General features: G+C 36.7%; 1 protein-coding gene across 4 annotated transcripts in view; it reads left to right on the forward strand.

Annotated features, from left to right (window-relative positions):
* LOC107227183 (secreted protein PRY1) overlaps window positions 1-26,596 on the forward strand; it is a 56,085-nt gene that overhangs the window by 15,563 nt on the left and 13,926 nt on the right. Inside the window, exon 1 of one of the 4 annotated variants that reach the window (XM_015668247.2) lies at window positions 7,405-8,244. The exons of the other annotated variants lie outside the window; for them this stretch is intronic. Coding sequence (XP_015523733.1) covers window positions 8,210-8,244 — 35 coding nt within the window. The 5' untranslated portion in view covers window positions 7,405-8,209. Of the gene's footprint in view, window positions 1-7,404; window positions 8,245-26,596 lie in introns of those variants that run through there. 4 annotated transcript variants of the gene reach the window in all.

The raw sequence follows: 26,596 nt of genomic DNA on the forward strand, positions 1-26,596 counted from the left end.
TCATCTTAATGACTCTTGATTATTACAAACGTTTAACGATCAGCCCTCCCAAGAGGACGCGATAAGCACAAATGGGCTTATGCGACGCACCGTCAGCGGCAAAACACGTACAATGGCTTACCATAATGAACACCATACCCTGCGCTGCACTGTGTGAATTGTTGTTTCCATGAACTTTTGCGTATCCTGATGAGATGAGAAGATAATTTCGCACGAAGGAATTGCGCAGTCTGCCAGGCTACACAGTTCTTTCAATACGGTGAAAAGGTGAGCTTTTGTCGTGGTATATCAGAGTCGACGTGGCCGCTGCACCTCCGAGCTCACTACATAGTCTAGAGAAGATCATTGGCGATATGGAAACTGAAGTTGGCAGGAGAAAAGGTGAGGCTAGACTGGCCCGAGGCCATGAAGTATAATATAACAGGACAAAGGGATAACGTTATGGGTAGGTATCTGTATCTTCATGGGTCATCAGACTGATTGTGAGTCGACTTTTGTTCATCTAGTTCCATCACAGCGTTGATGCTTCTCCTGGATAACTTCGACCCAATAGTATCATTCGCTGGCAGTGCATTTCTTCGGACAGTTACTCAACTTATCCATTCGCATGCTCCCGGCCCCAATCTCTCAGGTTCATCAGCAGCAGGATCGATTTATTTTGCGATGCCATTGGATCGTGACGTTTTATGTATACTCCTACTTTCGGGAATAAGTAGCTGTGTGTAACTGAAGAGGAAACATCGGTTGTATTCACGTGATCACTTCACCCTCCTAGAAATCGATGATGCTATTTACGACGTTGATGAACTGCACAAAGGATCGACTTGAATGGGAAATTGTATTGCTCGAGGGCGACACAGCTGAAAGCTTCGACAGATGGGGCATGACTCACTTATTATTCGCGGGAAATGAGGATAATCTCCGGCCTGGGAATAACTATCTTCGATTATACGATCGTGCTCCACGTCCGGGATTATTGGGGTCCTTACCAATTAACCCCGAACGTTCGAGTTTCTTTCGAACAACTTTAGCCACGAGATGAACCTAGGTCACGAGGCATTTGACTGATACAATAACGGATCGTTACTAGACTGTCCGTGAGAATAGGTGAACAGAAAGTCAACAATCATATTCTGGACGGTCGAAAACATTACTAATAACTATATTTCGATCTTGATCAGTGGTCACCTACACTACAAGAAACTAACAATAACGTACTGATCAAGTAATTGCTATAGGTGGGTGCGGTTTTCTCCGTACGTCAGTCTGATAAACATTTTAAAAAATGGGTGCGGCTAACAGCCGAATGATATGCCGAACATACAAGTGACGTATACACAGGGTTAACCCTCTGGTGGGACAAGCGAATGGTGGATTTAAGCCTGGTACCGTTAAAAAATGTTTAACTTCCAATCAGGAATCATGAATTCCTTGATGACTGTGCAGCATCGTCTTAACTTAAGGGCACAGCATGGTGGAGTCTTCCAACGAGTTTACCCTGATGCATGGCTAGAAGTGTTTTCATGTCAGAGTACCTTATTCAAGCTGGTTTGAGACGATAATGAGACAAGCGTGATCAATGCAACTATCGCTAAGCATGTTTAAGCTTTGACGTTTGTCATTTATAACCAACTCCGTAATTAGGCTAAGGTATGCCAACTTTTTTGTCAGGGGTACTGGGTCCGTATGTTCTTTGCAGTTGATTTTATTGGTACAGTAAACAGTGAATCGAGCGTGACGTGACGTACCGTCGTCGTAGTGAGAAAAATACTAAAAAATCTTTGTCCGATGAACACGCTTCACCGAAACCTCGATAATTCTTCAGCTCTTCACTGAATGGTAATCCCTGACCACCCAGTAATACGGTGTTGTACGCGTACGCAGTTACGTCACTCGACTAATTTTTACATTCCGTGCATGTAGGTTTCACTCTCGGAAAAATAAGATGTATAACAATTGATCAGGTTCGTTAGGTCGAACCCGTTCCAAATTGCTTGGAGACCAAAATAGATCGTTGTATCTGTGCATTCAGAATCTTCTAACTGGATTTAACGACGAAACAAAAAGGATTACGACAGTTTCAACTCGTTCGACATCCTTTCGTGTTCTCAGTATGACGAAATGAACTACGTCCAATGTGCTTCGTTCAGACTGACTGCCTTCCGCCTGCTACATGTCTTGGATGCTCTGGCAGACTTTTCCCATTTCGGTAACGCATTACTCCGAAACCCAAACGTGGTTTATATTTGTTTGCGGGAAAAATACACGGGCCATAAGGTCGCAGTAAGAAAGCGATTCTAGCAGGGCTCGAAGCTTTCATAGCTCCCTTATGATAACGTCCTTTTCGGGAGACGGTGAAGGGTGTGTTGATACGGTAAGCACCGCGCCGAGAAATATGCGCACATATGGTGACACAGCTTGAATCCGGATCGAGGATGATTCAAGAATGTGGTCGATCTCAACGTTGACGTCTGTATCTTCAAACATCTAACCCGACGTATCGCAAACGTAAAAAAGGACTTGTCAGCATGATTCTGCACGCGTTTCTGAACAAAAACAATCCATTTCTTTATTTTTTCTTAAAATAAAAATGCGTTGGAGTGTTTTTCTTCAGAATTGTAGACAGAATCATGCTGTTAAGACTTTTTTCAGGTTTGCGATACTTGGAAAAAGATATACAATGAAGATATAGGCGTCAACGTCGAGATCGATCAGCCCCCCCCCCTTAAGGGGGTAGTCCCAGCATTTAATGACATTTTTTTTTTTTTTTTTTTATACTAAAATTTATTTAAAAATGTCCAATATTTTACACGGAAAAGAGAAAGTTGTAAAGTAATACAGAAAATTTTTCTGTTTGTTTCTTATGATAAATTTTGCCGGTGTGGCCGCTTGAAGTTACCCGACAAGTGTACTTTTTTTTACTTTCGAATGCTTTAAAGTTGAGATACCGTGTCAGCCAGATTTAAATAGAAGTAACTTCAGGCGACCAGACCTGCGAGATTTACCATAAAAAACGAACAAAAAATTTTTTTTTATATCATTTTACAACTTCCTCTGTTATGTTTGAAAAAAATTCGACAAAAATTATTAAAAAAAAGTCATTGAGATGTGATAGGCTACCCTCTTAACGGCATTATTCGGACCTGATGGTTTCCATACGCGTAGTACCGCTCAAGTCAGCGTTTACACAATCGGTGCAAGGTACTACGCCAATTCTTACACACACGGAGAAATACACAGCGAACCAAGTATCGGACGGTTTTGTGTACCAGCCGGCTATACTCTGAACCAGCTTCTCGTTCTGCGTTGAGGGAAAGTACAGTTAACTTTGCAAGAAGCAAGACTCGCATTCCAGTCAAACCGAGACTCTGTAAAGCCTCGTCCCGATTTGGGGGTTTTACCGATGATGTATTACAGCAGCGTCAACAGCAATGACCAATCATTCAATGTGCGAAAACTGTTGCTTGAATATTGACGAATTCATCTCAGGATGCTGTGGTATAAGTACGAAATTCCTTCAATTTTAATGAATAATTTATTTCATTTTTTTCGCAAAAGATTCATTTTTTACCGATTATTTATCAACCTCCTCAGTTGGTAAAAAAATTTTAAAAAAGACTTCTGTCGCTTTGATGAGAATAAAATCGTTGTCAAGCAATTTTTTAAAGATTCTTTGAGAAACAAAACGATCTTTCGGAATTCAAAAACCGGTAGTGCAGCTTTTGGTATTGAAATTAGCAAAGTTTTTTTTCTGAGATTCTATTCTCTCATCTTCAGCTACTCCTCTGAAACTGTTACTTCATAATTTTTGTACAGGTAATGTAATTTAATACTTAATAATAATATCTTTGTTCCGTCACGCTTCGACAAAACGGAATTCCTCAATTTCCTAAGTACAATTTCGATTGCTTTTCTCACTGCGGTATAATTCGAAGATTTTGAACGACTGTAAGTAATGCAGAGTCCAAAAGGAAGTTATACATCAGCGTAAGGAAAGACTCGTCTGGTTGGATTTCGGCCCTCGAAAATGCTGGTCGACTTGGTTTGAGGGGTAAAAATATAATGCAGACACGTGCTTTACGTGGTTTGTTTCGCGGGAGCTTTATGGACTATATGAGCCAAAAGAAGCACAAGATCAAGCGCGTTTGGAAATTAACTTACACGCATAGCTCGCTTCTTTTTTTTTTTTTTTTTTCTTTCCGTCTGCACCACCGTCTCGAACATTTTTCCTCCCCAGCGATGTTTGCACTCGCGTTGCACCCGCACCCGTATGCAATTCGTGAACGAAATTCGTGAATCATGCGAACCGTTGCGTGTGTGTGTGTGTGTGTATTTTTTTTTTTTGCAGTTCATTTTCATTCTTGCTCCTTTCGACTTTCTCTCCACTCTACAACGCGCAACTGCAACGACGAAGTGACAATTAAATAATCTCGTCCGTGACATTGCTGCATTTCCTGCAAATATTTTATTCAATTTCAACTCTCACGCTACTGCAGGGAGTTTTATTACTCATTGAAAATTTTTGGTTCAGACATTATGGTCGATATGCAGATGCTGCAACGGTTTTGTTTCGTTCGTTATCTGAATTTGAAAGTAATTATACTCCGTCTGTTATACACAGGCTGAAGTAATATCGCGTAACTATAATTAATCGCAATATTACACGGTGCTGACTTGTTCTACCTGAGATCCAAATGACATGTATAGTTAGATAAACTTGAGGGAAAATCCATGGTGCGATAAAAAGAGAAAGAATAGTAATAACGAGGCGAGAAACTTCTAGCATCGTAATTCACGCTGGTAAATTCATATCAAATCAAGTTATGATTAATCGGCCATAATAATCGTTCGCATCGTTCGCATGATCAGATAGTGGTGATAAAAAATTTCCCTCTTGCATTTTGTCATGGCTCAATCATGGTCGATACTTTTACAATAATAAGACAATTTTCTTACATCAACAACGGTATGAGAAAAATCATGCATTCACGACGTCAAAAATTTATTGCAATACGTGCATGTAAAATTACATTTGGAAAAATTCCTGCTAATGAGCTTATATTATAATATTTGACAATTATAATGAAAATGAAATAGCTACGACGGGATCTCAGGAGCTCCGAATGATATGATTTAAATATAGAACTGCATATACGAGAAGCAGTTCTCTCGATGAATGAATCCAACGCGGAGGATGGATTTCGAAGTTCTTTGGTGGTCTCGGCGTACTTTTAGTTGTTATATATATATATATACATACACACACATATAAATATAATGCACTTGAAATGCTCGAACCGCCTTTCTCGATTCCTCTAGACCCTGCGGACTATGCGGTGCATTTACTCGTTATATGCACTATATCCCACACACGCCTCACGTATACACATATGTATGCATATACGTATAGAGGAATAGAATGCGGGTTCCACGGACAAGGCACAGCTGTCAGTCGGACGCTCGTAACCGTAAGGAATCTTTAAAAATAATCTCGAAAATGCACAAGCAATAATGGAAACAGAGTCTCACCTGAACTGTTGAGAGCATTACTCCGTTGAAATGTCTGTAATATATATATATATATATACATGTGTGTGTGTGTGTGTTTGTGTGTACGAGATAAATATTAAAATGTATTCTGAAAAATTTGATACGTAATGTATGTATCGGAGAAAAAAAAGAAAATGATGAAAATGAACAATTTCACCGAACTCTTGGGAGAAATTAATTTTGAAACAAAAAAATTGCGCTCATTCAGACATGACAATTCTTCAAGGTAAACGACTCGTTCAAATTTTCTCAGTATAACGGTTAATAGACACTTTATTTTACTTTAAAGAAAAATATATATCGTAGATAATTTAAATTCGTTCCGCGATCGACTTGGAAATCTCACGATGATCGAATCATTTGGCTGAGAAATTGCAATTTATTCATCAGCGTACAATATGCCGTCAATAATTGTAATGATGACGAAAAAACTGAGGCGAATTACGGAAATTCTTGGACCCTGATCTGATGAGCGTGGAATTATTTTCTCCGGCTGAAGAATCTGTGGTAAAATCAAATGGTTCTCATGATTTATATCCTTGAAAATTGAATCGATTATAATCGATGAACTGTGAATATTTGTAACGCTAATTTTTTTTTTTTTCAAATTCCTTACCGTAGTGATACTTTCAAATCTAATGCGACGTATCGATGTAAAGGTAATACAATATTGCGCAAACAAAATTTCACCCAACGATACACACACACATATATATATATATATCCAAAGATATTTATTTATTTTTTTTCTTTAGTAGAAAGAAGCTGTACTTGTGAAGAAAAAAAGAAACACTGACTATTACACTAATAGTAATTTATAATTAATGATTTTTTAAATGAAAAATCAAATTTGGAAAGTACTCCGACAAATTCTCTTTCCGTCTATATAGTACGAAATCATTGATAAACTATGATGAATATTCATCCTGCATGTACGATTCAGAGCAAAAGAGAAGAAAATTAATATCGCAAGGACAAATTCTAATTACAAGAAACGATTGAAGAAAAAAAAAAAAAAAAAAACAATAGCTTTAGAAACCAAATTATAGTCTACAGGATTTGGAATCAAATAATTTCATTCAAAATCTGCGAAAAATTATTCTTTCGATTATGAAATGACAATAAATATCGCAAGGATAAATTCTTCGACTACAGAAAATGATAAAACAAAAAAATATTAACTTTAGAAACTAAATAAGATCCTATGGGATTAGGAATCGAATAGCATTATTCAAAAAGTGCGAGAAATAATTTTTTCGAATACGATCAACTTGTGTTTAAATTTTACTTCCGAAATATTTATTCCTGAAAATCCTTGGGTCCTGTTCGCTTATCGAAGCCACTTCGAGGAGGCGTCTTCGACTTCGTCGTGACCGTAACACCTGGATCACGTTATCAGAGGGAGCGTGTTCAGTGCGGCTGTCAGTCGACGCGAGACCGTCGAAGAGTACGGACAAGAATCTACGGGTGCTCGAGTTTTCGGTTCAGTGTTAGCTGGCAGCTTGAACGCGAAATAATTCCGCAAGCAGCGGTGTGAAATTTCGTATCATACGTAATTATCCACTCATTGTATTGCGGCAGAATTATCAAAGTCGTTGCGTTTTTCCGTAATATAAAACGCGTGAAAAATACCGCAACGCGGTCGATAACCGTGCACCAATTCGACGGCTTGTGAACATTACTGAAAAATCTTGGCCTGATATTTTTTTAGCCAATATTTGTACGTGTAACGTGTCTTGTGTATGCGGACTGTGCGAAGGTGCGTGAAAACGAAAAAGACGTTGTTAGAATCCGGAAACGATAATTTTTCTACGTTTGTTTTCTTATTTTTTTTTTTTTTTATTTTCTTCTTAGTTGCACAATTAGTTATAACGAATTCAGTTTTCACTCGTTTTTACGAAGCTGTCGAAACGCTGTGGTCGAAATAATTGTAGGAAGTATAGTTGAGAGAAGAAGGAGAAGACGAAGGAGACAAACAAGTTACTTTAACGCTTCATGACACTGATTTTACTTTAAACTTGAAACTTGTATCTACGGAGCAAATTTTCAATTCTATTATAACACGGGACGAAGAAACACTGCCCAAAGTCACATTCGATCACGCTTTGGTACACAACACGAGTATTCTGGTCACCTTCGACAGGAAAACATCAAGTGGTACGGAATCCGAGTGGACAGAGTGTAAATGAAAGTTGATAAATTGAGACGAAAGCTCAGAGAAGCGATGCGGCTGTTTAATAATGTTGACAAATTTTAACCAACGCCGGCATACGGTAGAAAAAACGTGACTTTAGTGGAGGTTAAAAATTCAGTGAACGTCACTGTTCGACTCTCGGGGTCGTAAAAAGCGCAGGAATTTTCAACCGGGGATAACAATAAAAGTATAAAAAGATTATTGCCGGAGGTCTCGAACTCTTTTTCGATAAAATAAAGAAGGAGAGAAAAAAAAATATACAAACCACGGTGCAGAAAAAGCTCGTTGTGCGGGAAAGCTCGCAAGCTTCTGGCGCCTCGAGGTATCGATCGCCGGCGTCTCACGAGCTTCAAGAGGATGGTCTCTTTCGAATAGAGCGTAAAACCGGCGCTGAGGGTGACTTAGGGGAAGCCACCACCATAGGAAAATCGATACGAGCTTGATCCACGCTATTCGAAGGGCGCCATGACGTCCAAGGCTGGCAGATCCTACTCAGTGAGGTGGGTCTTTAAGGGTGAATGAGAGAATGAGGTGAAAGAAAAAAAAAAAAACTTGAATGAACGAAGGTTTAAGCCCAGCTTTCTATCTCGAAAATTTCCATGTTGTAAGCTGTTAAAAATTATTGTTGGATTTGTTACACTTTTACTGTACGGAAGAACTGTCAAATTGCGAAATCAGGCTGCAAATTAGCAAATTCGTTGCAGCGACTTTGAATTCACTTAATTGTTTAGTAGATTTATCGTATTTGTAAATTGAATAAACGGTGGAATTATGGTGAACTCCATGTTCCGTATCCGAATAAAGGTTTCGATACGGTGTAGGAAGTTCTGTACAGAAATTTTTATCAGTGTAGCCTTATTGCTACTTCGTATAACACCGAAAACACCGGAGTAACAAGTTTCGGCTAGAAATATCGAATCTTGATTAGTTTTTACGATTTTATTTTCGTCATATGGGATCCGCCATCGTGGATTCAGAAATTATCAAATTCTGACTTCGGATTCGCGATCAGCGACTCCAGAAACCCCGAGTAATAAAGTTCAGAGCAGAATTTTTAGTTGAAAAATGTGCGACTGAAAGGGTTTTAAAAAAACTTTTATTTGAATAGCAGAATTTACTCAAAGCTGCAGGAAAAGAGAGACATATCACGTTTTTTGTTAAAATATACTTCGTAAAATGCATAATTCACTCTAAAAACAGTGAAAACTATTTTGTGCAGATTAAAATCTGCTACATTTACAGCAAAAAATATGCTTTGCGTAATTATTATTTACCAAAAAACCAACATGTGTCCTTCTTTTCCTGCAGTTTTCAGTAAAATCTTTTCTCATTCTTTCCGTTAACCGCATGAAATTGAGTACAATTTAAAAACAAAAATCTCCGTTATTCAGGAACAAAATTCAAATACTAAATTCTAACCATAAAAACTCAGCTATTATTAACAACGTTTGGAAAATCGTATTCTTCTACCATTTTTTTTTTTTTTTATACAGAAAACTATACAGTTTGTCCGATTCCGATGAACGATAACTTATTTTTTTCGAAAATCAATACGCTGCTAATCGTCTTGGATGGATTTATCTAGACCTCGTATGTTGCTGAATAATAAAATTTTTAAAATCCAACGCTTACAATCAATGTAATTTTCAGATGATAAAGTCGCGATTTAGCAAAAAAAATTAATTATTATTGTTGCATATTTATTTAACACACACAGTCTAAGAAGAATTTATTTGCGATTAAAATGAGCTTATTTTCAATCAAAATCAGACAATTAATTTGGATTTTTCCCTGGCAAAATGATAGAATAATATCGTTTCTTTGTAAACTTGCCGACGTAACGAGGTATGTGAGTTTGGAATTAAACGATAAAAAAAAAAAAAAAATCCCACATTACGGGGTTCTTTTTTGATTATATCTAATAACTAGATTAGCTTACTCTCTAAATTTTGTTGAGTGAAAACCAAGTCATGCTGACAAGAATGAGATTTTACCCAAGAAACTTTGCAGTGCTTTCCAATTATCTGAATCTTTTTTTCTACAAATTGATTGGACAAAAGCGAGTGATTTGATTGGAAAACAGATTTAAAGAATTCTCTGATTTTCCAAACATTATTTCTAGATTTTCCGTAGTAAAATCACACTCGTGTCGGAGTGACTGAATTTTCACTCGACAAAATTCAAAGAGTAAGTGAAACTTTCCAAGCCTTTGTTGTATCGCGTTTTTTCATTATCTGAGAAAACGGCACGCGCGGTTATTACCGAAATACTTTTTAACCGTCTGGAATTTAACTACGAAACGGGGTTGAATCTTCTCAAAATTTTACCGAATCCGAATGAAGCCTCAATTCAGGCTCCGGATTTCATCCGCAATCCGCCAAGCTTTGAGAGATCTTTCGAGATGAGATTTGCCGCTGCGTTGCGGTGCAGGAAACGAGCGGAACGGTGCAGAGGAGATGAGGATTAGAGGAAACGGTGGTTTTAAGTATAGCGCTATGGTTTTTAGGCTGCTCGACCGAGACAGTAAGGAATTCCTGGAAGCTCGGGTACCTTACACTCACTTCCATCCGTTAATACCTTTAACGAAAAACTTATCACTAAAACCTAGAAGAGTTATCGAACAATATTTTCTTCCTTACTAAACTTCGAGTTTTGTGTAAAATCATTTCGAACAGAGTATATATATATATATATATATATATATATATATATATATATATATATATATATATATATAAATGATTCTTGTTTTGTTGTTTATAAAACTGTATGTTAACGAGCTTGGAGATTATGCACTTTTCAATTATTCATTTGCTGTCTGAAATTTGTCAGAAACTGTGAAGTATAGAATTATTCATTCGTTCGTTCATTTACGCAACGGCAATGGCAGTGCTTGGAATTATTTAGTTATTCATTCGACGATTTGTTTTTTCAAAGATTCTTGATACGTTGTTTTAGACCTTCGTAAATTGTGGAGGTTAAAAATCAGTACGAGGTTTAAAATTTATCGCAACACTTGGATGTTCACTTCAAAGTACACCTTGTGACTAATTAAATAAGCAATATTGTAAAGTAAACTTTCGTCAAACTGACCATCACTTTTCACACATTTATTCTTATTGTTATTATTATGATTATTTTGTTTTCATTCAGTTTCTTTCGTTTCATTCAATTTCTATAAAAATCAATCTGTCTCAGTTTCCCGTGTAGGTTGAATAAAAGAGACTGCAAATTATACGTTGCAAATAACCCTTGACGAATATCTTGGAACATAATCTTAGAGTATCGGATTTCTGCACCTGCAATTGTCACTCGGATTATAAATGAACGCGACATAAAAATGATACGCTTTCGTAAAATTGCATGACAATAAAAATAACATCAGCAGCTGTCTCCTGGTTAGATAACGGAGAAAATTTGTTCCGGAAGACGAAACTCCCGACACTTGTACACACACACATATATGTATATATATATATATATATATTATAGAGTCTCGACTTTATTTGCGGAAATATTTTACAGCTTCGAAACTTCACTTAAATATTCAATTATGTCGCCAATTTGTTAACTAATCGAACTGTTTATGGGTATTTATTTGACTTTGGATTTACTTTTTTGCTTTATAACTTTTACTTGTTATTTTTTTATATTAATGTTATATAATTTACTGCATCTGATAATTTTATTGTACTGAAATTCGGATTGCGTTTTAATTTCCTTCCAACATCTTCGAGGCCGAAAGTGGAAACGTATAGAAAACGAATGAAAATCTATTTTACCATCCACAAGTATTTATAAGTAGAGTCTGGCGCCTAGTGCGGTAAGAAAACAAAATGAGTCTATTCTTTTCCTCAGGAGAATTAATGAGGCGAAAATACCGCATTTATCGTCTTATTTCATCTAAATGCGTATACGAATAGATTAGAATTAGAAACTCTGTCTTTCTTTGACTCGAAATAACTAATTTTTGGTTCGAGAAGAAAAGGAATAAGACGAATTACAAAACAGAAGAAAGAAAATGCTTTAGATCCAAAATCAACGTCTGGATAGAACCGTTTCTCTGGGAATAACGCAACGATTTTATAAATTTTCAACCTATTTGTTACATCTTCTTATTGTTTCTAAACTAACAACAGATCTCGTTAAATACGTTTTTCCTTCCTTCGCAATTACGGTTCAGGTAATTTGTATATTCGCTTATCAAAAGCAATAATTATGGCCGCGTATTTTATTTATTTATTTATTTATTTCATATCTCGGTACCGCAAACTTCGCTCAGCGTATATTTCCGCACTATGAGCAATAAGAAACGAAACCGTAACTCGTTGAAAAATTGATAAGAAATAAAAATAACGCAAGACGGTTCGAGTACCAAATTCGACCGGTGATAAAACAAGACGCGACTGAATTTCATGACAGAATTTTACTCCTAACGTTCGTAAAAATACGTCTGTAATGCACTTCGGCGTCCTGACAGGAGAAAAAAACTACAGATTACGTGGAAGAGCCTCGTTTCCCGGAAGCTGACTAAAGATAACCGCGTTAAGGTCATCCTGGGTGCTGCGATACGTTTTATCTTATTGAAAAAGAAAGAGAGAAAAAAAAAAATAAAGTAAAGAAACGAAACGCTCGTGAAAACCTGAAATCGAAGATAATACACGATACCAGAGCAGTACGTGCTTAGTCGGAAGAAATGGATATCGAACACCAGAATAAGTATTTCTATAAATACTCTGCATAGAATGCATGCATCATAGATACCGCAGGCCATATATTTCAGGATATAATACGGTCTTTGCATCGAGTTGCAAAAATTTTATCCCTCCCGATTTTAGAAACTTGACAGCAATCTTGTATACCTGGTGTGATTCGATCGGGAAAACAGTTCGTCATGGTGCGCAAAGACGATCAATCAATCCGACTTGACCGAGTCGTTTGAAAAAGTGCAACGCGATGCAATGCAGTGCAAAAAAAAAAAAAAAAAAAACGGCAGAAACTTTTTTCGCGTGATAAAAATAAAAAAAAAAAAAGAAGAAAAACAAAAAGGGAATATACCCAAATTTCGCCCATCACGGACGAAATCGTCAACTTTCACGCGATGATCGTCGTTAGGTATACAATCCTCGGGCAAGATTTCCAGCCTATTCGCACAGAGTCGCGCACACGGCGCAGTTACGCAACCGCGCAATGTGGCGAAGCCTTGAACTTGACCAAGGTGTTCGCCTACCTGTACAACACCTGTGAGGTAAACCATCGCATCGTTTACGGTATAGGTGTGTGTGTGGTTTTTTTTTTTTTTTATTTTTTTATTTTCTTTTTTTTTCAAATTATTGTTTTGTTTTTTTTTTATTTTTTTTATTTTTTTCAATCCAATCTATTTCGCACCGATTTCCGTCTATCTGGAACTGCGACCACCAACGATCGGTCCTAGTTCGACTCGTCTTGTACACGTCGCCTGCTTAGAAATTAATACCTTATACGCATATACGTGTATACCTGTATATGTACATTATATACAGAGACAGGCATGCCAGGTATTACGCGTTGCGTTTCGTGCGATCGGGTTACTCTCAGGCACACATCGTCGTCCATCTTTCGATCCGGGTGACGCGGTCATGTTGTATAATATGTGAGTGAAAAGAAAAAAACAAAAAAAAACACTAGTTATCCAGTTATAGGTACGGAAAAGTTACCGGAATACAGAAACTCATGAAAAAAAAAATACCGATCGAGGTGAATTTTTTTTTTTACACTCACCACATTTCGATGTATGTAATTTTCAGGTACCCACTGTTGTATTTATACACATATGTGAGAATGATAATTGAAAAAAAAAAATTTATACACATATTTACATATTGTACGTATAATATTATATATGTGTATGGTATCTACAACAGTATATGAATGTTGAAAACGTCGAAATGACGTGAGAATGTGAAAAGAAAAAAATTTCAGCCCAATCGTTAATTTTTTTTCAGCATCTGTATTCCAGTAACTTTTTTTTGTACCCATGACCGGTGTCTTTTTTCTTCTTTTAATTAAAAATACGATCTTTGACATTTGTACATACATTTGTAATGCTTATGAACTTTGGAAGGTCCACAGATTGTAAAATAATAAACTCGGAGTTTCTCGGAATGTTTTTTTTTTTTTTTTTTTTTTTTTATCTTCAGGCATCATGCTGAAAAAAGTAAAAAGATATATTTTCTTAAACTGTATGTTGTTTTTTTTTTTTTTTTTTTTGATTATACGTATAACCTAATTTTTTTCTACGCTCAATATTTATAAAAAAACATTCGATGTATATAATTGACGTATAATTTTGTCTCATCAATCACGTTTGAGATCCCAAAATATCGGTGGAAAAAATTGTCAAGTTTCGGCAACTACGTTGGGCAATGTCTTTAAAATTTCAGTTGCTGAAAAATTTCTCGACATCGAAACGTTGTCACAAATAATCGAAACTTAATTAACATTGACAAAATTTCCTTACGCTCCACTCGTACACGATACAATATCTAACGTATTCGCGTATGCGTTACAAACAGGTTATCAGCTATAGATATTGCATAAATTTGCAACGAGAGATATACTAATAAAATTTTTTTTTTTCTCTCTTTTTCATTCACACGTTAATTCCACTCACCTGAAAGTGATCGAACTGCATCTACTGTTACACACGTCACGTCTATCTTGCCATGCAGGCCAAAACTATATCCGTCTATAATTCTATCTCGCGAAATGCGTGCCAATCCGATTGCGTAGAACTATTATATAAATTTGCTCTCTTGTCCCATATTATATATACATATATATATATATATATATATATATACACACACAACTTCTAGACCATAATCGATGCCGTGTCGATAACTCTTTGCTCCACATTCGTATTCGCTGAGGTTGAAGTCCCTTCACAAAAATTTTCGAGAGCGAAAAAGTCCAAAAAGTTGGTATCGGTAGACCAAATATGAGGATTGCGGTGATTTTGAGAAAATAGAAATTGTCTGGACAGTAAGCTGAATATTGTGAGGTACCAGTTACTAGCTACATTTTTTTGCAATTGCGAAAATTGTCCGCTTATATGACAGGTGGGTAACGGATGTGCCAATATCCGTCTTCTTTGTTACCAACAGATATGTATAAGCCTAATTATGAGACACATTGTGACAAAACGTGAAATGGAACGTACAGAATCGTCTGAGTCACGTTTCGGGTTGGATTTCAAAGCGCGGTTACGATCCCAGCTCTGCATAGACGCGTAGAAAAATAATACAGATGAACAATTAGCAATCTCTTTGAGAAATTTAACAATGTGTTGACTTTGATCCGGATTGCGAGTGCGAAAAAGAAATCATGTGCCTCGACTCCGAAGCAAACCCGAAGCGGGGCTTTTGTGCGTATAATGATCGCCGTGCACTGAGAAAAATCTCATTTGTTACAGTAACGAGAAAAATTTAGTAAAATAGGTATCGTTAAAAAACTGTTTAAAGATTGTTGGAATTACGAAAAACGAGATACGTCTAACGATTTTGCGCTATTGTCGATCCTTTTTTGGTAATTGCAACGCAAAATCAGTTTGTGAGGTTTGCTCTACTTTTTTAGTCAAACAAGGCTTTGACGTCAATTTATCGTTGCACAAGCGTTAAATTTTCGCAACGGTTACAAGAAAATATAGCAACAGCGATCGTGATGAGAAAGAATAGTAACGGATACTAGAATTTCCGGTAACAGCTAGAAAACTAATTTTCATTTTCTACCTAGAACTATATTTTTCGATCGTGGTAAAAAATGAAAATAGTCAAGGACCGAGCGGTAAGCGGAAATAAAAATTTCTCACAGTGTGGAAATAGACACTTGATATTTTGAACACACTCGCATTGCAATCTCCCGGTGAAACAAAGATGGGCTTTTGGACCTAATCACTGCCTGTTATATAACGTACCCAACACACGCACGTCTTATACTTGTCAGACTAGCTGTATTTACTATTTGCTCACAATAGCATGAACCGCGTTACGTAGTTAATACGCCTTCATTTTTCATTCTGAAGTGGTAATTATATTGACACTCTGCAAATTAACAACGGCTACGTGTAGGTATACGATGTACGTACAGACCAACGCAGCCGGCGTACTGCTAACCCAGTTTGTTGCTTGGCAATATTTTTTTTCATCTTTGTTACTTTATTTCACGTTTCTTTTCCATCTGTTTTTTTTTTTTTTTTTTTTCCACATTTTATACACCGATCGGTCGCATGACTCGATACAATCTTTCGATAGCGTGAAACAAGGCGGTATAAAGTATAGCTGCGAGTAGATGGTACGAAATATCAAGGCGTACCTGTTTCTTAATAGCCTGATCATACCGCAAGGGCGAAATAAAGATAAAAAAAAAAAAAAAAGGCATAAAACCCGAATTACCTTTTGCATGTACCTATATATATATATATATATATATATATATGTGTGTAAAACTATTTCGAGATCGAATGAAAACGCGATTGATTTTGTTTATTGCCAGTATAAACTGAAATGCGTGACACGGTATTTTGAGATGGAGAAAAATCGCACATAATGTATACCGCAGCCGACGACGTTACGAAGTGAAGATGTATAAATTCTGACGCGTATAAGGCAAACGCATACGTCCGACATTCTAAAGACGATCAGAAGTCAAGGTGATGAAGGATTGAAGAGATGGTGAAAAAAAAAAAGAAAAAAAAATAAACAAATAAATAAAAGAAAAAAAAAAGTAAAAAAGAAACAGAAGTTAAAAAGAATTCGTCGATTCATTGGCGTCAGAGAAGCGGATACGGTATAAGTATAATGTTATCTTGCTAAAATTAGCAGACAAATAAGTTGCCATATACAATATGCTCGTGTAATACGTATGTGTCTGAAATAAATTATGGGCTTTCATTTTGCACATTAACGCGAGGCTCGTATTGTACTCGTAATTTTGTTTACCTTGAAATTGGAAGTTGATACCATAATTTTTTCTTTCTCGCTATTGCTGAAATGGAAAATTTTATCGGTAATGCTTATGATGTGCGCGGTTTTAAAATCGTTTGCGTATGTACCTGTATTCAAGGCCGTAAGAGTAATTCCTGCAAATTACATGACTTGGGGCATGCGAAATTTTCACACCAGAACGTCCAAAATTTTGTCCGTCTGTGGCTTGAGATTATTTTTAATTTTATTTTTGTTTTTTGAAGCAAGATAAAACAGCGATTCGAGTTTATAAAAAAAATTTGTAAAAACATGAGAATATTTGTGACGTAAGAACTGAGTGTCGTAAAAATTTTCGCCGTTTCGATTCGTCTTTATCTTCCTCTACTTCCTCTTCTCGCACTTTACGGTATGATTTGCAAGGTCTCGTTTAACCTACACGTGCGTTTTATGCTCTGATCGTCGTATCAAGCATACTGAACAAAAGTTTCGTTCGACTGCAATGTCACGGTTCTCACACCTAATCAACAATCATTATGCAATATACTTATCGCTCGTACCGAGTACAGGAAATGGGAAGGTACGGTAGAATGAACATTTTTCCGCTACGTGCATGTTCGTCAAGTCTGTGCATAACTGCTCGTATTAGATTTATGACTCCGATAAACAGCGAACGCGACCTTCGGGAGTATAACAGTAAAATAGTACTTATAAAGATTAGCGAATTTATCTAACCTGGTATAATTCTCTTTCAAATTCATGCAATGAGAGAAATTTTTATTTCCGGTTACCGCTCAGTCCTTGACTATTTTCATTTTTTACCACGATCGAAAAATATAGTTCTAGGTAGAAAATGAAAATTAGTTTTCCAGCTGTTACCGGAAAGTCTAGTATCCGTTACTATTCTTTCTCATTACGATCATTGTTGCTATATTTTCTTGTAACCGTTGCGAAAATTTAACGGTCGTGCAAGAATGAATTGACGTTAAAGCCTTGTTTAACTGAAAAAGTAGAGTAAACCTCAGAAACTGATTTTGCGTTGCAATAACCAAAAAAGGATCGACGATAGCGCAAAATGGTTAGGCGTACCTCGTTTTTCGTAATCCCAACAATATTCAAACAGTTTTTTTTTTAACGATACCCGTTTTAATAAATTTTTCTAGTTACTATAGCAAATGAAATTTTTCTCAGTGTACATTCGCAGTTCGTTCACTAGTCTGAGAAATCGTTTTACATGTGTAGATTCATCTAATTCACCTCATTTCCAAAATATTAGCAGGCATAAGTTACAACGGGTACAAAAATTCTCTGCCCGTAGTCAATTAGAATTGCAATTTTCGAAATCTGAATTGAAAATAAAAAAAAATAAACAAATTCCCAGTGACGCTAAAAATATAATCGATGCATCGATTACTCGAGTCAAAAAAAAAAAAATAGTAATCGAACACGACCAGATTAGAACCGTAAAAATTAATCGATTATTTTTGATCAATCTTAATGCAAATTGTATCAAAAATCAATCTTCGGTGTTTATCAAATTCGCATATTATCGGTAAACGCGTTTTTTACTGCGTTATATCATGCTTCCAGCTTTCCCTTATCCATGGTTGTGCATCTAATGGCTCACGATTAGAATGAGGTATAGATTAGGGACACCGTTATACGGACGATGCTGAATACTCATTATCGTAATAGCCGTACGCCGGTATCGGTTCGGTTCGATTGAAGGAATTGATCGATTAAAGTAAGATTATGTACAACGCTTACATTCGTTCCATGCACGATTATAGCTGCGGGAGACTCGCCTTTCGGTATTTTCAGGATTCGGTGTATATGGACTTTCGAATAGAAAGGTATATTGGTATGCGTACGTATATGCTCAATATAAAGCAACTCCCGTATAGCTATTAGCGAAATTTCTGTGATTACAGTATTGCGTGTAGAAATTTTATTGTATATTTCACGAACGATTGAAACAGAAAATATACGTGATATTATTCAGGTTTTGGTAGGAATCAATATTTTCTAATCGTTACCTTGATTGTGTTTCGAAATATAGAATGTTAAATCAACGATTCGAGTGATTTATGGAAGGTGTACCTAATTAGTACACGTATTAAAAATATATACTCACGCATTTTTCTAAACAGCTTCAAATTTCATTACGACGATGTTTTAGGACATGTATTAAACTATTTTTATATCTGAAGACTAATCGTTTTCGTAACGTTTTGCTATTTTTTAGTTTCTAAAACAGTACATTCTGCGGATTTCAGAATAATTTCGGAAAAATAAGTACTTAAAATTTCGCTAGTTATTTAATAACTACGCATAATTCATTTGTGAATTTATTTTCAACGTGTCTAGATAACTATTTGAAAATGTTTGTCATTGGTGAAATTTCAACAGATATTCAGAGGGCCAGGTTAGGATTTTTCGTATAATTCTGCGAAAGAATTTATAAAGATTTAGAATCCATCGTGTTAAAATGATTCCGAATTCAAGATCATTGAACGTTTGCGGAATATTACACAATAACAAATAGCTAACATTATTCGATTTTTAAAACAAAATGAAAACAGTTGTTCGAACGGTATATTATGTAAAACGGAGAATGCGGAATGCCGACATGAATTTTGAACAGATATTCGTAACGATACAATTTCAAATGTCGAATAGTCTGGATAGAAAGCTGTATTATACAATTTATATGGCATTAAACTTCACTGCGAAAGCAACGGTATTCTTAACTCGTATAACATAACTTGGCAAAAGTGCTGAAATTGGAATTTATACGGCAATAACAACGCTGTGATTTACCCAAGTCGAGGGACAGGGATAACTATCGAGAACCCGAAACCGAGGATATTTAAGGTCATGTGGTACTCCTACTCTTACCGACCGAGCAAAGGCCTTCGCGAATTTGAGAAAAGTACAAGACTTTCGTGGATTCAGATACAAAAGAGCGATGCACCGTCGAAATTTGAACCCTTTCCGTTCGTTTGTTTATTTAATACAGGGAGAAGAAGGGTGAGTTTGCTCGGTCGATAAGGGTGGGAGTATTGCGTCACCTTAAGTCTTCGTTGTCGCGTGACCGTTGAACGAATCGATGTATCGTCGCAAAACCTAATCTCCAGCTTCTACAAGTATAGAACACACGCAGCTAAACAAACGTACCATATATTTATGTTTTGATCCGTATCTGATATCCCGAATATTATGTAGAACGCATCGTATATATTAGGGTAAATCGATGAAAGGAAATATTCTAGTTCAAAATTTGAGTAAGCCGTACAGATTTCTGGTGAAAGTTATGTTCACAATTTAAAAATATTAATTTGAATTATTCGAATTTTCTATCAAAATCTTCGTACGTGCCAAAAAAATCTGCTAATCTACTATTCCAAACGAAAGAAATCACTACGTACGTAGTATCTCCGTTGTAAAAAAAAAAAGTAGCGTCAAATTCAACACAGCTCAAATTTCATAGTGACTCACTATGTTAAGTTACTCCTAAGATTACAGTTTAAAAGGAATTTTATTGATTATGATAGGTTTTTCCAAGAAATATAAAATTTATCGCGCGCCATATTGACCTGCAGTTAAAAATTACAAACAGATAACATTTCTTAACTCAAAGTATCGGCCAAACGTTCCCTTGACTGCCGTTTTTTCACCCTCGACTACCGCAGGTTACTGTAATACCGACGGCTCTTAGGAAAAGTAGTATGTTTCAGATTTCTTACAAAAACTAGCACGTTTTAGTTATCGCCGCGAAAATTCACACGTTTCGATCAGTGCGATAAGGATTTTCTGAAGATTTGTGCGATGTGCGATAGTCGAAATGACTTCAATACGTCATTTGTATATTTTACAGAATGATAAAACGTCGCAGAATAGAAATATTCGTCGTTTCGGTTTGACGAACATGCTAACACGATAGTGTTCACGGTAAAATCCGAAACATGCTAGTATTTGCGGTGAAAATCAAAGCGTGCTAGTTTTCGCAAAAAATCTGAAACGTGCTACTTTTCGTAAGAGGCGTCGATACAGTATCTTTAATCGTTCAGTGCAGTCCGTAAGTATTCGTTAGGTTTTTGTGTCTCACTCACACGTTTTGCAAATTCCGTTACTCCTGCAACAAATAACAATGTTTCTGGTCTTATTCTCTGTTATCACAGGTTTTTTGTAGCACCAGAAGATAATTTGTACTTTCTCAGGTGCAAGGCTCGAGCAATAGATACAGAATAATATTTTTGCCGGTATCTTCTGCTGCTGAACACCAAAACAAGGTCGAATTTAGCATTCTCCATATTGCGGAACATCATGCTAGAATTCCAGTAGTTTTCTGAAATTGACGAAGAAAATTCGACACAGTACACCTCTCTAGAGATGTACGAAAGAAAAATTTCAGATCAGTATCATTCCTGATCCATTGTTTTCTCGGCTGTTAAAATTTGAGCTCTTAATATTAACATTAAGAAGCTGCACTTTTCTACTTTCCATAAGAATAATCCGGGAAAAATGATTTTTGCTTGTTCTGATTTTTATAACTAGCCAACGATGCGTTATAAAAAAAAATTCGCAGACACATGTTTGTAGGAAATTGAACGCTCTTCAAAAAAGTTCTCTTATCATTTTCTGATAAATTGACTCGTTTAAAAGTTATTTGAGGTATAAACCCCTGTTTTTATCGTCGTTACGGTTTCTTTAGAATTTTTCATAGCCGTAGGATAGTTTGTATCGGACATCTAGAATCATTCAGTATACAAATTATCACTTGGAAATGCGGGCAGCATGTCATCCCCATAAAGTGCTGTATAAAATTAACAATTTTGAAAGTCGTATTTTTTGGATAAATGTTCGGTAACTCGGCTTGAAATATTTTTATTTCAATCAATATCAAAGTATGTCTACTTGATCGTAGACGCAAATTAGTAAATTGTAATACGTTCGGTTTCGTGCATGAAATACGTTAAACCTCCACCCGTATTGATCCACCTTTTTCCCTGCCAGTCTCCGGTCTCGTTGTGTTTTATTTGCACTTGGGACGTTTCACATTTTGCATTTGGGGGTGTGGAAAATCGATTTCAGGTTCCGATGTGCAATTGAAGACCCAGTTTCTCAGCGTCTAGTTGCTTTGGAGAAAGAAAATCTCCGAACTACTATCAAATTCGCCTTTGAACGCGTTCGTATGTCGAAACACAAGATAAATCTTACATTCATAAAACTGACTTCCAACCGTGACATCGATTCCGATCAAAGTAATTGGCATCGTTAATACGACAAACGGCATTAATTAGAAGCACGCCACGGAGTCACGTGCTCGTAAAGTGCTTCATGAGGTTACCATATGGGATTGTGACCAAGAGTACTTCGGTATACTCGAAGTGTGTAATTCTTCACGTCATGCGACTACTGAATTTAAAATACCGATAGCGCCGTTTCCATCACTCTCACGTACCTACGCCGCGGATCCATTCACTATTTGAACTCCCTACCGGATGGATTTACTACCTGGTACTGCGAATGGCCGTGAAACGGCACGTTTCTGTCTTTTGTGTACAGTATACACAGTGCTTAAGGTGATAGACTACATTAATCACCTCCTATGGAAGTCCCAAGCTTAGAACATTCCCTGTAGTCTCTGGATAGTTCGCCGAAGAAGAAGCCATCAAGTTAATTCTTATCGCGGTAGATTTTTATTTAATTTTTTTTTTTCCTTTTTGCTCAAAGAACAACACGAAGAAGCCTCGAAACAAGCTCGATACGTGCGTTTTTTCCGTATTTTTACTTACGAGAACGAGGTGTAAGATATTGCTGGAAATTTTCAATGCCACATTATGTATTCTTCTTGACTTCGACTTCTGTGGCCTGTGGCAAGCATTGTGCTGCGACAATTGGACAATTATTCATGCGACACAATGCGACAGCATTCGCTGTGTTACATTTTGCGTATTTTCTCTTTCCTCCACGCGAATATATATATATATATATGTATATGCAGCATTGAGCATGAGCGTTCTACTTACTTCCACATGGAATATTTAATTTCGGAGATACGGAATACGAGAATCGCTCCATTGTCAACCGTGTGACATTGTCCGCAGCCTGGTTCCTGTAGTCGAGCGTCCTACGGGATGTGTCGTGAATTTATCGTTGATGTCACGTGTAGGTACCTCTTTTACCGGGCATGTCTAAGCACGCAATGCGCAATGGTGGAAACTGTAAACCGGTAAACTGCTATTTCATACCAATTTAAGGAACGTGTGCTGCTACTGTGCCTCTATACTTGTACTTTACAGGTACACTCACCCACATGGATTGGTATGTCCAGTTATGTTTTTATGTTTATGCTAAAGGCGAAATAGGTTGCTTTCATTCAGAAACCTTGCCTTGAAATGGTTCCCTCCGTGTTTGCATATTCATATCATAGATACTTTGATGCGGTTTTCACATTCGTAGCTATTTTCGTCCTCGTGGTACAAAGTTAAATAGTCGAAAGGTGGTCAAACCATTCTCGACATCATTATCACCGATTTCTTGTTTATCTATGAATTGTCAATACGTGACCTGATTGCAATTATTTTCAACAAGGTACAAGGTACAAGTATTGCTAATGAAAACCTTGTGAAAAATAAATTCTCTTTTAAAAACTGTACGTAAGAGATGAAAGAAAGAAGGTACAGTATATCCTCTGAGAATTTCAATACCTACGTATTGCTTTCAAAAATCGACAATCTTATTCCATTCGAACATTCTTTGTGCGAACTGATCAGTGCTGTTAATCAATCTCCTAGAATCTTAACAGTTATAAAATAAAATTATTTCCAGTCATCATTCGGTACCTTAGTGTGAAATGGAATCATCGGCGATGATAGATACAAAGTCTATAATTCTTGAGCATAGCTACCGCGTCTCTCCAAACAATTAATTATTATTATGGTGGCAATGAACTCCGCGTGATGATATTAATTACGTAAATTAGTTACCGTACGTCTTTTTGATCGTTGTTTAGATACGTGTATCGACTGTACGAGGTATAAAACTGCATGTTGGGGAATATAATTCTTATGAAATGAAAGTCAAGGTTAGAATTTTTTCGTTGGATTATGTTCACGTTAGTAAAGTTAAGATCATCTATTTAGTATTTATTTGAGACTTTGTCTAAAACTTTAAATATCAAACGGTGAATTTCAAAGAAATTTGCAAACATATTAATCAAGTTTCAACGCGGATGTTTGAGACTGACAAACTGTTTCATTGTATATGCTCTGAGAGAAATTTCGTGAAATTTACTGCACAGTGAAATTGATATTGTAGAAATTAGGTAGGTATCAATATTCTGAGAAATGTTGTAAAGAATTGTTTTCAATTTGCAGTAATTGATGTAACTTATATAAGGTGTAATTGTCAATGTCACTATACATGAATTGGTCATTGTGGTATTCATTCAATCATTAGATGCATTAGGTTCCTATTATAGTGAAGCCAAACCTCAATTTTATTTTTTAGATTCATGAAGTTCAGATTAATGCAAAAACTTGCTTAAAAAAAACGAGGCTACAAGCAGTTGTTATTATCAAAAAAAATGTATCCAGAATCATGCTTTTCAAAGTTTAAGATGTGAACATCCATGATTTGATGTATTTGACTTTGAAACACTGTGATTATACTTTCAGTATACTTCCATAGTGCGAAACGTCAGAATTAACGATTATCATAAATTTAATAAAATTACGTCATAACACGAAAAACAAAAGCGAAAAACCCGTGTCAACTTTTCACTCCAAATATTTTGTCAACGCTCGAATTCTAGAGTCTGTGATAAATTTAAAAAATGTATAATCAAACTGAAAACAGGACGCATTTTCCCACCTCATCCTGACCGTTCACAATAAAATAACGCCGCGAGCACGTGTCGTTGTCTCGTGCGCAGCGTTAGCTCCAAGTGCGTAAACCAGTAGCTAGAATCGTAACGTACGCACGTGATTCGTGCAGCAGGCCGGAGCGGCTTGACGCGCGTCGATTAGCTCGGCGAATAGCGGTATCAGTGCGCAGGCGCAGACGAGCGATCTGCGCACTCGCAGCGTCTCGGGTGAAAGGTTCGCGGGCGGATTGGATGGACGCGAGATGACCGTGAAATTGATATTTAGTGGACCGATGCCACGCCGGCTGCATTGATTAGAGCATCATTTCCAGCAGCGCAACGTGAGATAACTTCCGTGATTTTATCAGCGACGAATCTCTATCTTGATTATCGTTATCTACGGAACCCCGATGATAAAACAGTTAACTCGTGTGTGTAAGCATAGGAGATAATTGTTTTAGGGGAAGTCCGTTAATTACGTGAGCTCAAAATGGGGGGGGGGTCCAAAATTTGAAAAAAAAAAACAACTCACGATATTAATGGACGCCCTTCATCATCGGGGTCCGTAGAGTTACTTGGATTATAATCGTCACGCTAAGGTTAGGTCGTTTATAATCAACCTCTGTAAAGTTGAGGGAGTTTTATAAGGTGCCATTTACATCATGGCTGATCGTCGCGTACTTCCGATTTTAGGTTAGGTTGAACGAGGCTTCTGATCAGCAGGTAATCAACGTCACGGATTCACAGCCGGCTGATGCAACGATTATGCAGATCTGATAACCGGCGCTATTTATACTTTTATTTTGCTGTTTTATCAGCGAAATCCAATCGCCAGTCGAACCATAGACTGTGAAATTACCGCGAAGTAGACGCCTGCGCGTCTTCCTTCAAGCACACCGAACGTACAGTCTGCTTTGAAAATCTGAGATTACTCCTCGCTTACTTAACGTTATAATGTAATTAAAGTCCGACATCTCGCATGATGTTTTCTGTACCCTGATATCTTGGCCAAATTTAACTGAAACGATCAAATGACTCTCAAATTCCGGGATTTGTGGTTTGGATACGGGTTTGTAATCGAAAATGTGATATTTTATGAGTCTGATGATTCAAACTATACTCATCCACGATGACTCCAGTTGAAACTCCTCTCTTATGGTCGGGTCGGTAACTTTGTCGGCTACAATCTTACAGAGATTTAGTCTCAGCGTGCAAAGTTCTTTCTTTGGCAGTTTGTTGCATAGAAATATCCGCTTATATAACACATTCATCTATTTTCCTTGCTTTTTTTTTCCCATACATGAATAAAGATCGACCTGCCACGAAACTTTACTAACTTCCGTAATTTATATTAACAAAGCAAAATGGCGTCCACCTGAGTATACGAAACGTAGATGATTCTTTCGCTTTTTTAAATTTTGATTTTTTTGCCACCGGATATATTCCAAATTTTTTTCGCAATTTTTAATAGCTGAAATCCTAAACGGAGATTGAGTAACGATACTCGTTTTATTTTCATAGGAAATTCATTTAGTGTTGGATGGAATTTTTGAAAGTTTCGTTGCAATTGATTTCAGAATTTACTTTACACCTGATTTTATTTTCAAAAAATTAGAAAACTACTGTGATACGTGACGCGGTCGTTGCTCGTGCGAAACGGTAAAGTGTTTTTATCCACCTCGCTGCGTTATATAGTCTATTCTTTTAAAAACAACTGTCCGGTTACTCTACATATTTTATGCATACTTATAGGTATAGTACCGAAAATAATGTATATTATACCGTACGTTTGCTTATGATTAATGAAGGACCAAAATATCGTAGATTTGAAAAAGACGTAATGCAGACGTACACGTTACGCGAGTGACAAAGAGAATCGCTGACCGAGGAAAGATAAACAAGTGTTAATATAAGTGGATGTAAAAGTGTTTGCTAGCGCAGCGTGAATTTAGCAAGTTTAGGTGAGTTCTTGCTAATTTTTCAAGCCTGTTGCCAAGCGAAAGAAAAAAAATTTGCGGTACT

This window comes from Neodiprion lecontei, chromosome 2, assembly GCF_021901455.1.
Source record: "Neodiprion lecontei isolate iyNeoLeco1 chromosome 2, iyNeoLeco1.1, whole genome shotgun sequence".
NCBI lineage: Eukaryota > Metazoa > Arthropoda > Insecta > Hymenoptera > Diprionidae > Neodiprion > Neodiprion lecontei.